The 17258-nt window shown below is 39.9% G+C and overlaps 1 protein-coding gene across 6 annotated transcripts in view; it reads left to right on the forward strand.

The window, feature by feature from the left end:
* si:dkey-5i3.5 (uncharacterized protein LOC565091 homolog) overlaps nt 1-17258 on the forward strand; it is a 103224-nt gene that overhangs the window by 66685 nt on the left and 19281 nt on the right. For all 6 annotated transcript variants that reach the window (XM_051930388.1, XM_051930384.1, XM_051930375.1 and 3 more), the window contains one exon: nt 1663-2146. In XM_051930388.1, the coding sequence (XP_051786348.1) occupies nt 1681-2146 (466 nt within the window). In that variant the 5' untranslated portion in view covers nt 1663-1680. The remainder of the gene's footprint in view (nt 1-1662; nt 2147-17258) is intronic.

Consider the following 17258-nt stretch of genomic DNA (forward strand, 5'->3'; position numbering starts at 1 on the left):
TTGGACATGGTGCATGTCTACTGTATGGCCCACTCAGACAAACACACACTGGGCCAATTTGGAATTACCAGTCAAGCTAACATGCATGCCATTAAGGATATTGGATTGTACAATTACTAAAGTGGATTCACACTTATAGTGAATATAGTGCTGTCTGTGGCTGATGTCTTTTTCTCAATACATCTATCCAGTGTCACAATGCTCTGTGCCTGTATGATTTTTATATTATTATGAGTTATGAATTGATCTTTAAATACATTCACTGAGCAAATTATTGGGACACCTGTACACCTGCTTAACCATGTAACTATCTAATCTACCGCTCATGTGGCAGCAGCACAATGCATAAAATCATGCATTTACAGGTCAAGAGCTTCTGTTAATGTTTACATCAAACTCCAGAATGGGGAAAAATTGTGATCTCAGTGGTGTCGACCATGGCATGATTGTTGGTGACAGACAGGATGGTTAAAGTATTTGTGTAACTGCTGATCTCCTGGGTTTTCACTCTCAACAATTTCTAGAGTTTACTAAGAATATTATAAAAAACACTCAGTAAGTTCTGTGAATATAATTTTTTTGTTGTTGAAGAAGGTCAGAGGAGAATGGTTATACAGGTTTGAGCTGGCAGAATGGTTATCTGAGTTACCATATCCTTTCTGTACAAGTGTGGACAGCAGAATAGCATTTCAGAATGCACAACACATGGAACCTTTGAAACACGTAGCCTACAACAGCAGAAGACCATATTGGGTTCCACTTCTGTCAGCCAAGAACAGACAGCTGAGACTGAAGTGAACAGGAGCGCACCAAAACTGGACAGTCGGAAATGTGGATACTGGAAGAAGCATAGCTTGGTCTGATGAGTCTTAAATTCTGCTAAGACACACTGATGGTGGGGTCAAATTTTTGGCAGAAACAGCAAGAATTGATGCACCAGATCTGCCTTGTGTCAACTGTCCAGGCTACTAATGGCTACTTTCCAACACGATAATGCAACATGTCATAAAGCAAAAGTCACCTCAGACTGGTTTCATGAACATGACAATGAGTTTAAGTGTTCTACAGTGGTCTTCCCAGTCACCAGATCTGAATCAGAGTACCTTTGGAATGTGGTAGAAAGTCGCAACAAAAATGTGAAGCTGACAAATCTACAGAAATTGTATGATGCAATTATGTCAACAAGGACCAGATTCTCAAAGGAATGTTTCCAACATATTATGGAGTCCATGCCATTGAGAGTAAAAGTAAGTCTTAAAACAATACTAGTATAGTGCTCCTAAACATTGGCTCCATTAGTATATGTTTGAATAAATGTTGTGATAAAGTTAGCTGTCTTTACTTGGTAGCTTTTTCTGCTGGTTCTGTGGTTTATCTCACACATCTTAAAAATGCACACACTAGATTCATTCATATCTATGAATTTGTTGGGGGTGAGTGTGGGTATGTGTATGAGTGTACATTGTTGTGGCCAATATCATACGTAATGCCCCATATCTTTAGAGAACACTGCATTGTTGTGTATGGTATTGTATATTATTTTATCCTTTCAGCATTATATTTTTTGTACCATCCCATTTGGTATTTGCTTTCTTCCTCAAATTTCAAATGTTACTTTGCCATTTTATTAAAACTTTTTTTTTTCTTTTCTTTTTTTTTTAGGAACGGTGATAGAAAATTATGCAAAGAGCAGCAATCAACACTGGAGTCAAAATCCAGAAAATTTCAAAAACCATCACGTTTTACAAAAATGAACATAAAATAATATCAGCATCTTCTGATCTGCCGAAGCCCCTTCTTTTGCTTCTGCCCTGGTTGGGCTCTCAGTCTAAATCTGTGGAAAAGTATCGTGAAATTTATTTCAAGCATGGCTATGATATTCTTACTGTGGAGAGTGAAGTCCGCCACTTCCTTTGGCCTAAGTGGGGCTTGGAGTATGGTGCCCAAGTCCTGGGTGTGCTTCAGAGTGAAAGCTTTGTATCCCGTCCCCTTTTAATCCATGCATTTTCTATAGGAGGATACACTTTTGCACAGATGCTGCTAAATGCTTCCCAGACCCCCGAGCTGCAGGAAAGTTTAAAGGAAAGGATCTACGGTCAGATTTATGATAGCCTTGTAGTAGGCACACTAGAGCATATGGCAGCAGGTAAGAGAACTGAAATTTCATATTTGTAAAAGTGCATGTTTTATTTTTATTCTCATCCTGGTGTTGTTACTACAGTTCACACTGTATTTTTGGCTGTTTCTACTGTGGATTAGAACATTTCACAGGTACTTTATATATTCCCTTACATAAAAAAGAAAGGTATTAATTGAAGTGAAGAATTTGACTGTGAAATTCATATTCCTGCAGTTGGAGACAAGCATGGCTAAATTTTCCTAACCACACAGCTTTTGTTGCATTAGCATAACAATGACTTTCTATCTGGAACTTTTAGATGTAAATCATTAAAGTTTTCCTGCCAGCACTTAGTCAACCAATAAAAGTATGCTTCGTTGCTTCATTGCCTGTAGCATGGATTTATATGAAGCTATCGAAATAATGGACAGAAAGTATTTATTTTTTTTTTTTTTACCATTTCCAGGTACTAGTGAGTGTTTATCACTATTTGTGTAATTTAGAAGTCTGTGCATACTTTATAATAATTCAGAATCTTACAAAAAATAATATTAATTAAAAAAAAAATCTACTTTGCAAGTGCAAGTGTAATTAGAAAATTTTACACTTAAAAAGAATTTTCAATTACCTCATTAGGTGGATTGCCTGCAACATAGAAAAATGTGAAAAAGTAAATTGTCTGAATAATGTCTTAATTCACTGTACATCTCACCATTACTGCTGTTCTATTCTGTCTTTTACAAGGGGGCTCGCCTACCCCCGGCATTTTGAACCCGTGCCCGCTGGGCAGCCACGTGTGAGGATGATGCACGTTTAATACGGAGCGTTCGCCCGTGTCACTCTGGGGCCTCCCACTGTTAATACGGAGCTCCGTCCGTACTATTATGCGGTGCATTGAGGACTACTGCGGACCCCTTAGTGTTTCCCGTTTCAGTTTGTATCTCGGTCAGTCGAGCTTTTGTATTCCGGTCTTCATTATCTGTAACCTGCTGTCCATGTGTTTGGCCCCCTCGTTTAACCTGTTTATGACGTTTAACTTTGCTTTCTACTCTGTCTTTCATTTCTGATCTCGCTTTATTCTGCTTTTGTTTCAATGACACCTGGTCCGTGGTAAATATATTTTCCCTTTTTCGAGTAGTAATTTTTATTTGTTTGCAATACTGTGATGTTTATCGTACTATTAATAATGCATCACTGTAATGTGATTCACCTATGCTGTATAGCTTGGACGTGTGAGGATGACGTATGTTTAATACGGAGCGTTCGCCCGTGTCACTCTGGGTCTCCCCAGTGTTACTACGAAGCTCTTTCCGAACTATTATGCAGTGCATTGTGGAGCACTGCGGACTCTGTAGTGTTTCCCGTTTCACTTCGTATCTCGTTTAGTCGAGCGCTTTCTTTTTGGAGCAGTGCCTGCCTGGTCTGCGGCATTTCAGATGCACGTTGTAGGCGCTTGCGTTCATTAATTATATTCAGGCAGGTGTGTATTTGTATCTCGGTTACTCGAGCTGTGTCGTGTTGAATCCGTGCCTGCTTTGCCTACGCAGTTTGAGACGCGCGTTGTAGGCGTCCACGTTCATTAGACAGTTTTGCTTCCGCGGTTTCAGACGCGTGTCCGTACCATCTCGGGTTTGATGTATGATGTATGAACCTTTGTGGACTCTGTAGTGTGTCCTGTTTCACTCTGGGGCGGGGCGTTGACTCCTCTTGTTTTACTATGTCTCCTCCTGCGCTTTTACCACGCATTAGTGCCAATAATATGGTGGCGACGCCTGCGCCTTCCGTATTATGTCGGTTTTTACCATGCTGTGTAGGCACGTTTGCCTTTTGTACTTTACCATGCCTTCCGACGCACGATGTAGGCGCCTGCACGTTCCGGGTCCGCCTCCGCTGTGTGGTGTGGTCGTTTAACTGTCGTTGTTTCTGCCTTTATATTCTGTATCTCGGTGTGCATGTGTTTCGTGCCTAGGTTTTTTTGAAGCTGTTGCATTCCAGTTTTCATCATCTGTAACCCGCTCTCCATGTGTTCGTCCCCGGTCTTTAATCCCTTTATAAAGTTTTACTTTGTTTCCTACTCTGTGTTTTATTTCTGACCTCGCTTTATCCTGCTTGTGGCATGTCAGACGGTTCGTAGTGTCTCTCGTTTTACTCTTGGGAGGGGGGCTTTGTTCTGTAAGCTGCTCTCCATGTGTTTGTCCCTGTTCTTTAACCTCTTTATGACGTTTTACTTTGTTTCCTACTCTGATGGTTCGTAGTCTCTCCCGTTTCACTCGGGGGGCTTTGTGTGGCACTTGCGCACTATGTCTTTTGCGTCCACGGGCAGGTCCCTGCGTCCATATCCGGTTTACCATTCTCATTTAGTAATATGGATTACACATTAGGTTCTTTAGTCTCCTGGGTCTTGTTCAGTTTCTGGGTTGATGATCCTACTGATTTTCTACTTATCTGCCCAGTTTTCTTAGTTGAAACTAGTGCAGGGCGGTATACCGGTTCATACCAAAAAACGTTTTTTATTTTTGTTATGATACAGATTTTTCTTATACCGCAACACCGGTTTAAATAGCCTAAACAACATTCGGAATGTGGTGCAGCGGGAAACTGTTTAAGGGGGGACCTTTTTCACTGCTGCGTGGCTAAACACGCATACAACAGAGTACATGCATTAGTGGAGGTATTGAACGGTGAAAATGGACAGAGACCATTCCGAAACTGAAGCTGTAGCAGAAAATAAAGTTGAACATGATGACACAGAAGAACTTTTGCCAAAAAAAGGAGCCGTGTCTGTTGTCTGGAGATAGTTTGGTTTTAAAAAGTCGAATGTGGACCATTATGTTCAAATGTGTGAATACTGTTTCTATACTACTGGATAATACTGCAAGCCAAGTTGTACTTGTTTTATTTTTTGAATACTGTGTAATGTACTTGGGTACTGTGTAATAGTGTGATGATATGTTGACTTTATTCTCGACATTTCTACTTTATTCTCACCGTTTACGTTGAGATTAAAGTCGACGTGTTGACTTTATTATCATAATTTGTCATTAAAGTAGAACATCGTAAACTAAACGTCACCTTAAAATGAATATTTAACTTAATAGATTTTCTCAAACCACGTCATAAGCTATGTAGCACATTAAATGCTTTGTGTTAAGTGTTCCCCGAGCCATGTTAATCGCTACGTGCTTCTTAAACTGACTTCCTCTTACATTAAGAGGAAGCGAAGACAGTAAAAAACAGAAAACATTAGTTTCATGATATTCCTGCTCTCTGAACATTTAGAATGCGAAGATAAATACTTGATATCATTTTCATGATGAAATGCATTAAAGCATGTATTAATCATGTGGGGGCACGGTGGTGTGGAGGTTGCACGCAGCAAGGGGATCCCGGGTGTTCCTTGCCTTGAATTTGCATGTTTTTCTGGTGGGTTTACTCGGTGTGCTTCAGTTTCCTTTCAAAGTCATGTAGGATGTGGGGTTTTGTTACGTTATGTTGACCCAGCTAGTGTATGTATTGCTCGTATTCACCCTGCGATGTACTGGCACCACGTTCAGGATTTTCTCCTGCCTCGCACACAGTGCTTGCTGGGATGGGCGCAACCCTGAGTGATTGGCATAATTAAACATGTATAACAAAGATTTTTTTTAAAGTTATGAACACTCCGTGGCCTAAGTTTATAACTAGTTTTAATTTCACAAAGACGTTTATCGTGTAGTGATTGCTTATGTGGAGAAAGAAAAAGGAAGGATAGGAACTGGGGGTTTGTTACATCAGACAGAGACAGCATGCATGCAATAAAGAAAGTCTGCTCAGAAGAACATCCATTGAATTCTGTGTTTGTGTCACCGACAACCAGATCATGAACCCAACATTTACACAGTATTTAAGTTAAACCTGTTCGATTACCCATTCATACATCCAGTTTTTTTTGGAGCCTCGTCACACCTGCCATAAAGTTCTCTACACTGAACGTACACCTGGGGACCCCTTACTGCGAGGGAGTAGCACTACCGCCTCACTACCGTGCATGTTTAATACCTGCTTTAATGCATTTCATCATGAAAATGATATCAAGTATTTATCTGAGCATTCTAAATTTTCAGAGAGCAGGAATATCATGAAGTGAATGGATTCTGTGCGGCGATCGCTGCCTGCACCTCCTCTTAGTGCGGAGGAAGTCAGTTTAAGAAGTGCGTAGCGATTAACAACTGGGTTGGGGAACACTTAACAAAAAGCATTTAATGTGCTACAATAGTTATGACAGGGTTTGAGAAAATCTAGTAAATTAAACATTGATTTTAAGATGAAGTTTAGTTTACGACATTCTACTTTAATGACAAAATAAATTTTGAGACTAAGGTGGAAATGTCGACTTTAATCTCAACATAAACGGCGAGAATAAAGTGGAAATGTCGAGAATAAAGACATATACTTTTTTTTTTCTTTACTGTGTCCATATTTTTTTTTTCTTCACCGTGGCCCTAATACTCTTTCTTCCGTAGGGTTATACCACAAATAGCATTATAAGTGCAAGCCGCTAGATGGAGCCCTCTCTGTAGCATGGAAGTGCCTCGAAGACCAGCAGGGAATTGTGGACAATGGAGTTTTTATTCCCGACCTTGCTGGACACCGTGGGGCCCACCAGAGGACGCTGCAGGGAGGCTCAAGGACTTATACGTGCCCTATAACCCGGAAGCATGCCATTCCTTCTGGTCATGTGATCAGGACGCACTTCCGGGATGAAGAAAGGACTTTTAATCTGACCTGGAAATGATAGCGAATCATGGACTGCAGGGTTGGAATCACTTCCGGGTCAAGGGATATAAAAGGACTGTGGGAAAGCCCAGACAGTGAGCTGAGCTGGGTGGAAGGGTGGTAACATGTCTGGGAGAGGAGGATTGGTTATTGATTATTGATTAGTGAGTATTGTATGTGGAGTGTGGAGTGGAGGGTGCTTTGTGCACATTATTATCATAAAATAAATAATAATTGGAGTTTTACCTGGTGTTTGGAGTGGTATCTGAGGGTTCAAGGGAGCTCTAGCGCCCCCTACTGCGACAGTATATAGCTTAGCTTGAAGCAAGATCCATATTAATGCAATTTGCCTTAATGATGGTTCAGTTGGTAAAGATGTCATCACCAACGTGTCAGGGGACAGAGATTGGTAACATTAACAGAAAGTGTAGTTGGTTTACAAAAAGTATTTACTATTTATTCCTTTTCTAAGACATGTTCAGTGCAATGCAACTTTTGAAAAGCACCTCTGGATATTTTACTAAGTCTAAATGCCTCTTTGGATAGTTGAAAATATGTTGTCAAAATTTTAGTTTAAGTTGTTTGCAAACATTGTTTAATAAAGAGGTTCTATATTTTGACCGCATCTGTCATGCAATGTGATTCCTTCTCTTTATTAGTGCCACCCGCTGCAAACTATCACTTTATGGGGCCATGCAAACCTGTATTAATACTTGTGTGCACATTAACATTTTTTGTACAATGTACAATTCTCATGAAAGTGGAATAGGTTATTCTTAGCCAGTCTACTGCAGTAATTGCAGTGGAAAATGTGGTTAACATCCACTCATGCATGGAAAGAAATACCGTTGGAATACTGTGAAACCGATATAATTTTGAAAAATACCGTGATATAGAATTTTTGTCATACCGCCCAGCACTAGTTGAAACATATTTGAACACCACACCTTTAATCAGTGTATTTTGTGGTTAGGTAATAAGCCTGCCTTATCAATTGTTAGGTTAAATAATTATGTCTGCTGGTATGGCTTCTTCATTAAACTTCAAGCATGTTGGTAAGTCATGCTCTCTCTGCCATAATGGCCATTATCTGCTGATACATCCATTCTGGATTGCTTCTGTGTCTTTAATAATTGTTCACTTTTCCTATCATGCAAGTAAACTTAACTGGCTTATTATTACCACAGTTATTCTTTCCACTTGTCTGTACATATAATTGTGTTTTTAGAAGATTACTGTCTTATCCCAAATTCCTCAAAGACCTGGGAAATTGCTTAAGGATTTGTATATATGATCAGTATATTTTTGAAGCCTCTAGGGTTCACGTTGTATGGTTCAGATAATTTTTCTTGTTTTTAGCTTTTTTATCATTTTATCTCACAGCTCTGTATAATATACAATTGGTATTTGTTACATTTCCTGTAGCATCTAATATGTTATTGATCTTCAAAAGTGAAAATGTCAGAAACTAAAAGCATCTTTGCTATTTCTTTATTTTGTTTCACTCTTACCAAAATGCAGGACTACAAATCTTCTCACGTATAATTTTACCCAAAGACTAGAGCACTACATTATAGTTTTCCAGTATGTGTCACCATATTATCTTCATAAGTAAAAAGGATAAGAACATGCACCTGTTATTTTCTTTGCTTATGTGGGTTTTGCCCAGGTGGGGTCATGTGGGTATCTTCTTATTCCAACCAGCTGCACACAACAGTATGAGCACAGTGAAAATCAGGTTTGAGTGGGGAAAATACCTTGAAAGGTTTTCTATCTTGGCCTGATATATACTTTTTGTACAGCTGGCGTAGAAAATGTAAATATTAGGAGAATATTATTATATATAATATATATACCAGTAACGGCGTACTGCACTAACGTGCAGTGAATACACTTGACTTGAGCATTCATAGTTTTCATCCTCTTCTCTGTACATTTAGCATTCGTTTGCTCAGAGGTTGATGCACTTGCTGCTTCCTGAGCAGCTCTTCTTTTCTCCACCCTAGCGGCCCACTTCTTCTCTTCTTTCGTTGGCATCTTTTCTCGTTAAAACTGATCAAGTCTGTGTTTGTGTTGCAATTACTTAGTCCATTTTTCTTAATTGTTCACTTAAGCTGGCACTTAAGTCTTCGATCTGCCTCAAGAATGATTTATGATATGAAGAGGTAGGGGAAGTGACGGCGAAGGTGGTAGGGAATGAGAATGGCACCTGTATGCATGCACTGCATGGCCGTCCTGCTGGCAGCTTCTGAGAGTTAATTCTACAATAAAATAAAAAGAGGAATAACATTGGAATAACATTGGTCAATCATCACCCCAAAAGTGGATAGTAGACGTCACATAGTTTATGTGTACCAAATTTCAGGTCAATAGGTCAAACGGTTTGCGAGCTACAGGTGATTTAAAATCCTGGACAGACAAACGAACTGCCACGGTAGTGTATTATATAAGAAATATATATATATATATATATATTTATCTTCTTATAGCATCTTTCACATGCTGAAAGCACTTCACAGAGTGTCAGAACAAAAAGCAGGATATAAATAGGATACAAATATTTTTTGCATAGAACATTAAAACAGATGAATACAGTACATAAGAAGCATTAAATAGAATAAAAGACAATACATCAGAGTAAAATTGTAAATTCAATACTAGAAGAAAAGCTTGAAAAAAATAACATAATTTGTGATATAATGCACATAGATTACCCTGAGCATCCGGACAGAGAGGTAAACTGAAAGAAGGGGCAGAATGTTAGGTTAAGTTAAAAGCTTTCCTTAGCAGATGAGTTGTTTCTTTAAAAGAATGAATGGAGTCAACTGATCTAATTAATTAGGGAGTTCATTCCAAAGTCTAGGCGCTACACAGCTGAAGGCCCTGTCACCCATAGGGTGCAGGTTAATGTGAGGCACAACAAGATTGCCAGAATCAGAGGAGCACAGTGATGGAGAAGTTCGCCGATGTAATCCAGTGCCAGGCCATTTAAAAATTTTGTGAGTTATTAATAGGATTTTGTATTTAATCTGGTAAGACACCGGGAGCCAATGAAGGTGAAACAGGATGGGTGTGATGTGCTCGCTGTTGTTGGTCCATGTAAGGATTCTTGCAGCCGAGTTTTGAATTAACTAAAGCTGTGATATAAGATCTGAAGGGGCAACTGCCAGTGGGGAGTTACAGTAATCGATGTGGAATGTGATAAAGACATGGACAAGTTTCTCAGGATTAGAAAAAGGAAAGGAATGAGTGAACACGGGATATGTTACAGAGGTGGAAGTAAGAAAGTTTCTTAATGTTGTTTATGTGGGTGGAAAAAGAAAGGGAGGAATCAAAAGTGACGCCAACATTCCCCTGCATTATAAGAGGGTCTAATGAGATCACTGTCAAGAGTGACTGAAAAGGACCTTATTTTTGCGCTTTAGTGCTAATTTACAGGAGTTCAGTTTTGTTGCAATTTAAGTTTAAAGAGTTCTGCTCCATCCAGGTTTTAATTTCACTGAGGCAAGATACAAGATGAGAAAGCTCTGATGAAGTTTCAGTTGTATCATCTATATATATAATTCACTAAGCCGCCGACAAGTAGACACCCATGGAAAGCACGCAAGATAGCCACGCCCACCAACTCTAAGACCATTGGATACGAGGAGAACTCGCAGAGCCACGTCCACCAACTCGGATGCAGCAACTTACAGAGTGGGGCGTCATTCGCGTTCGTCTCTGCTACACTCCACATGCACCTCTGAAGAAGTATGTTTGTTGCGGATGTGAATCGCTGTATGCGGCATGTAGAATAGTTTGCGAGGGGTATCCCATGGTCTTACAGTTGGTGGGTGGGTCTCTGTTAGTTGCTCTTGCGAGGTTCAGTCTCTCCCTGTGTGTTTCCTGTGCGACACACACACAGAGGCAGCGCGAGAGTGAGAGCCGCGCACAAACACACAGGCAGCGCGAGAGAGAGAGCTGCACACACACAGGCAGGGCCAGAGAGAGAGAGCCGCGCATACACACAGGCAGCGCGAGAGAGAGGGTTGGACTCATAAGGTAGGAAGGCAGTTAAAGAATGCACTGGGCTTGATTTTGTTTTCACTTCGATCGGTTCGTAGTGTGCATTTTTGAAATCTTACTTTTCTTGGTGGTTTATTAAATTACGGATTTTTTTTAAATGTTCATTTTTTGTTGCTATAGCGCAAACTATTGCAGTGTTAGTTTTCTCTGTTGTTCAAGGTTTTCTCAGTGTTATTCTATGTTTTTACATTTAGTTTACTATTACGCAGTGCATTCTATGGTTTAATTAACTATATTTGTGCTTAAAAACTTACAAAAATATATATTTACATACACTTCATATGGTCTGGAACGGATTAATTGTATTTCCATACAATCCTATAGGAGAAATTGCTTCGGTTCACGACCAAATCGGTTTACGAACGAATTATGGTCAAGAACCTAGGTTCCACTGCATTCTTTTAGGTTATGATGCACGACCACGTCCACCATCGCAAACTGTTTTACACGCCATGGTCTTAGAGTTGGTGGGCGGGTCTCCGTGAGTTGCTCTTGCGAGCAGGCGGTGTGTATGGTTCGAGAACGAGGGTGGACGCGGCAGGACCATCTAAGAAAAGGCATGTTTGTCGCGGATGTGAATCGCTGTATGCGGGGTGTAAAACAGTTTGTCGCGGATGTGAATCGCTGTATGTAGCGTCTAAAACAGTTTGCAAGGGGTATCCCATGGTCTTAGCAGTGTCTATGCTTCGATGTGAATCGCTGTATGCAGCGTGAAAAACGCTGTATTGTATGTTGCCCTCTCCAGAGTAACATCTTTTCATTCACTTACAGTCGTATCCTCAAAACCAACCCCATTTGGACAACTGTGTCTTTCAGGAAGTGTTCACCCATCTATACATAATTATGCGGCGTATGCTACACCGCAGGTTGGCTAGTTGAAATAAATTTGTGTATCAATTGCATAAAAGTGAGAACTAGTGATAACTAAATATTAGGAATGGGCGTTTGATTGATATGTCGTTCTGTAAATAAAGTGGAATCAGATGTGAGCTCTTGGTTTTGGGAGAACCACTTATGCCAAACTTGTTGCTCCTTTTCAAAATATTATCTGCTCTGAAACTAAATTTATACTTTATAATGTAACTAGCAAAATACCCGCGCTTCGCAGTGGAGAAGTAGTGTGTTAAAGAGGTTATGAAAAAGAAAAAGAAACATTTTAAAAATAACGTAACATTATTGTCAATGTAATTGTGTTGTCCTTGTTATGAGTGTTGCTGTCTTTTATATATATACTAGGGGGCTCCGCCCCCTGCTCGCTTCGCTCGCCAACCCCTGGCGTTGGGACATGAGAAAGAGTCAGATGTATGAATTAGATCTAGAATAGTGTGCAGCTTTGGATGATGCCCATAGAAATAACAAATAGAGTGTTTGTCATATATTAATGTTTTATTGGAATATTTCTTTGTATACAACATTAGCAGTAAAGATGGTGTCTTGTCCTTGAATGAGTCTTCCTTGGCATGGATTATTTATAATTTTAACTTTAACGTCAGATGAACGGCGAACACGTGAGAAGGCAACATAAAGTTGTCCATGTCCAAAAACGGGTTCAGAGAGGTAGATGCCAACCTTGTCCATGGTTTGTCCTTGTGATTTGTTGATGGTCATGGCAAATGCAGGTTTAATGGGGAACTGTCGGCGTTTCAATGTATAAGGTAATTCTAGCTCAGAACTTGTAAGGTCAATTCTAGGAATGAGAACAGTATCGTTAGCATGTGATCCTGTAAGAACTGTCGCTTGAATAACATTGCGTGTCATGGTGTTGACGACTAACCGTGTGCCATTGCATAAACCCTGTTTTGTGTTAAGGTTTCTTAATAGCATGATTATTGTTCCGTTTTTAAGGGCAAGGTCGTGTTGTGGTAATCCGGCAGGGTTAATAGTGTTCAAATATTCTAAGGGGAAATTTATATGTTCATTGTCGTCATCAGAGTCAACTTTGTCTGAGCTTAGAAAGATCTGTGTCTCTCCAGGAAGTAATGAAATGACTTGGTTATTAATGTGATTAACATTAATATTTTTTGGACATAATATAGTGCGTTGTGTTAACAGGGGTATTTGGTCTAATGTGATTGCTGTTCCAAATATCTCTTTTACTAAGTTGTCTGAGATAAAGGATTGTGGAATGGAAATAATATCTGGGTGAAGTCCATCTGTATTTGTGAGTGTACCATTTCCCAGTTGTATTAGCCAACTGTTATATTCTGGATCTGGACATCGCATGTTTTGTACCAACTGTATTGTTTTAAAGCAATGCCAATTGTCTGCGTATTTTAAGGTGGACTGAACAATAGCTGAGCGCATGGCATGTGGAACAATAGCTAAGCATTGTCTAAAATCTCCTCCTAATAAAAGAACTTTTCCTCCAAAGGGAATATTATTATTCATCAACGTTTGTAGAAGTTTATCAATGGTGTTGAGTAAGTGACTGGATGCCATTGTACATTCATCAATAATTATCAGTTTTGCAAGACGGATGTCTCGGGCATTGCTACTGTGAATGTTTATAGTGGATACTGATGTCTCTGTGATTGGGACCAGTATTTTGAATATTGAGTGAAATGTACGACCATTTATTAACAGATTTGCTGCCACTCCGGAGGATCGCAGTCACTGTTAATATGTTTCCTTTTCTGCAGTTGAACGGTTAATAGTGCTTTATTGTAAGGAGATCCACCTATGCTGACACCTATGCTGTCTAGTGTGAAGGTGTTGACGTTCACTTTAGAATATGTGGCTTTGGGTGTCACTTCTTATGGATGTGTGTGTGTGGGGGGGGGGGGGGGGGGGGTGGGGGGTGGTGAGGATTGTTGTTGCGCGAGCGTCTTCTTTCTTTTTGTGTTCCTGTGTCTTGTTTGAATCCCCCTCTTTGTGTGTGTCCCGTCCGTTGCTTGTAGGGTCTGTGGGGTGGGCTTCGCTCGCCAACCCCTGGTGTTGGGAATGACAAAGAGCGTGATGTATGAATGAGATATAGAATAGTGTGACGGTGTAGATGATGCAGATAGAAATCAAACAATAAAGTGTGTGGCACAGTGTAAAGGTTTATTTGAAAATTTCTTTGTACACGCCGTTTAAGTGTAAAAGGTAATTCCAGCTCAGAACTTGTAAGGTCATTTAAGATGGTTATTGTTGTGATCAGAGTCAAGTTTGTCAGAGCTTAGAAAGAGTTGTGTCTCTCCAGGAAGTAATGGAATGACTTGGGTATTTATGTTTTCCACATTAATATTTTTTGGACATAATATAGTGCGTTGTGTTAAAAGGGGCATTTGGTCTAATGAGATTGCTGTTCCAAATCTCTCTGTAACTAAGTCGTCGCAGATAAAGGCTTGAGGAATTGTAATAATATGTGGCTGAAGTCCATCTGTATTGTTGAGTGTACCATCTCTCAGTTGTAATAAGCAATTGTTATGATCTGGTTCTGGACATCGTATCTTTTTTACTAACTGTATCTTTTGAAAGCAATGCCAATTGTCTGCGTATTTTAAGGTGCACTGAACAATAGCTGAGTGCATGGCATCTGGAAGAATAGCTAATCACTGTTTAAAATCTCCTCCTAATAAAAGTACCTTTCCTCCAAATCGAATATTATTATTCATAAACGTTTGTAGAAGTTTATGAATGGTGTTGAGTAAGTGACTTCATGCCATTGTACATTCTTCAATAAACAACATTTTTTGAAGACGGATGTCACGTGCAGTGCCACCGTTAATGTTCATAGTGGATACCGATTTGTAGGATCTAATGCAGTTGATAAAGATTTCACTTTCAGGTACATCGTCAGTTAGAATCTTCTGTAGATATTCAGTATATGAATGTAAAGAAGGCAGTCTAATTTGACCCTTTTGACAACAACGTCTAAATGTATTACTTGTATTGCCACTTGTTTCTTCAGGGAAGTGAACTGAATGACAATGATTGCAAATGACATTTATTAATCCGAATGAATTTTCCCGGTGTATGTTTTGCTTGTGCCGTTTGAGAGGCGCGTTGTTGCATATGTAGTATTTGGGACGTGTTGTTTTGGAGCTGTAATCGATTTGCCTGTGCTGTGTGAGACGCCCGTTGTAGCCTTCCTTGCCGTTAACGTATGTTTGAGACGGGAGGTGTTTCGTTTTGAATCCGTGCCTGTTGCGATGCAGCACTTTGATTGATAGTTTGCGTCATGTGGATCCAGGATGTAGATTTGTGCATATTTGCGTTGTTGATTTGTTTCAGGGTGCACTGTTCCAATGCGATGCAGTATTTGTGCACATATGGGAAAGCAGTATGGGCCATTGCCTTTTGGTGGCCTGATATTTACTAAAAGCAAATGAACTATTGTAGGATCTAACGCAGTTCATAAAGTTTTTACTTTTAGGTACATCGTTAGTTAGAAGCTTTAGTTGAGCTTTGCGTTTTTGGAGTCGAGACATTTTTTCTTATGGATGTGTGGGGGGGATCGTTGTTGCGCGAGCGTTTTGTTTCTTTTTGTGTTCCTGTGTCTTGTTTGAATCCCCCTCTTTGTGTGTGTCCCGTCCCTTGCTTGTAGGGTCTGTGGGGTGGTTTTGTGTTCTTTTTTTTGGTCTTCCATGGGCATGTTGAATCCCCCTCTTGGTGTGTGTCCCGTCCCGTGCCTGTAGGGTGTGGGGGGGGGGGGGGGGTAATGGTCGTGCCTTGCTATTGTGCGCTCGTCTGTTCTTTTTTTTTTTGGTGTGTGTAGTTTCGTGTGCAATGTGTTTCGTGCTTTCCCCTCGTTTGAGTACTCTTTTATGTGCCTTTTCTTTATTTTGGTGCTTGTTGAGCCTCATTTTTGTGACTCCTTTCTGTATGTGCTCACTCCTGTTTTCTGTGCTCTTGTCGGACTCTTTTTGCGCCTGCGTCTCTCGCGGCCCCTCATCCGCCTCTCTCCCCCTCTTTGTGTGTGTCCCGTCCCTTGCTTGTAGGGTCTGTGGGGTGGTTTTGTGTTTTCCCCTCGTTTGAGTACTCTTTAATGTTTTTTTTCATTATTTTGGTGCTTGTTGAGCCTCATTTTTGTGACTCCTTTCTGTATGTGCTCACTCCTGTTTTCTGTGCTCTTGTCGGACTCTTTTTGCGCCTGCGTCTCTCGCGGACCCTCATCCGCCTCTCTCGCCCTCTTTTGTCCGCCTTTCTCGGGTCCTCAGCCGACTCTCGCGGACTGTTTGTTGCGCCGGCGCAGTACGTCTTTTTGCAGCTACGGCCCATGGCCGGATGTGCCTGCGTCCATCATCCGGTTTAGCATTCTCGGTTAGTAATATGGATTCTTATCCTTGATTGCATTTGTATCTTTGTCTCAGTTCTTACATTAGCCTGTGTGTTTCAGCTGCTGTCAAAGGACTTTGGTAATTTTGGTGTTGAAGATGCTACCTACCAGTAACCTTTCCCCTAGAGGTGAAAGGTATTGCATATGTAGAGAAGGAATGAAGTGAAAAATGTTTGGATACACTACACTTACAAAATATGTGTATCATCTGAAGATTGCCTGAAGAAGGGGCCTGAGTTGCCTCGGAAGCTTGCATATTGTAATCTTTTTATTTAGCCAATATAAGGTGTCTTTTTGCTTGACTTCTCACTACATCTGAAGAGTTGAAATCAATGTGAAGAACATTCTCCATTTCAAAGTGTAAATTTTCAGCAATTTTTAAGGTATTTGTTTTATGTTTAGTAATTAGGATCCTTATTAATAATCTGATTGGCAACAATTGTAAGCCACTTGGGAAGACAGATTTTGCTAATAAAATTTATAAATGCATCTTTAAATCAAATATCAGGGGCATATGAAAGTATACCACAGTTGTGACTCTGTTGTGTCTAAAGAATAGTAACTGTGTTAATATATATTATAACACTTTTATTGTACTGTACTTAAACAGATTTTGGCTGTTTATTTTGCAGGTATAACATTTCTTCTAAACACACTGTTGCATAAAGTACCTTCTATAAAAGGTGAAGTGTATGCTTTTGGGACTTTGCCCTTGTAAAGTACCTCAGTGTTACTTGACCTTGTTAATAATTCTTTCAGTGGCTTTTCAGTCTGGAATGCAAATGGGAGAAGCACTTGCATTATAATCTGAATCACATGTTCATTATGGAGCAGTGGTGACGACCTGATTTACTAGCATTCTGTTTCTCTTACAAAAGCTAATTTAAACACTATTGAATAAAGACCTAGCCTAGCAGTCATTTTTTTTTTGAGACTTTCATTTGTAATTGAAATTTAAGCAAGGTGAGCAGTACAGTGGTACTGCAGTTCACTAATGCATTTTACCTAAGCAGGAAAACCAATTTGATGGTATATGTACATTATTTAATTTAAGTTCTA

This window comes from Erpetoichthys calabaricus, chromosome 1, assembly GCF_900747795.2.
Source record: "Erpetoichthys calabaricus chromosome 1, fErpCal1.3, whole genome shotgun sequence".
Lineage (NCBI taxonomy): Eukaryota > Metazoa > Chordata > Cladistia > Polypteriformes > Polypteridae > Erpetoichthys > Erpetoichthys calabaricus.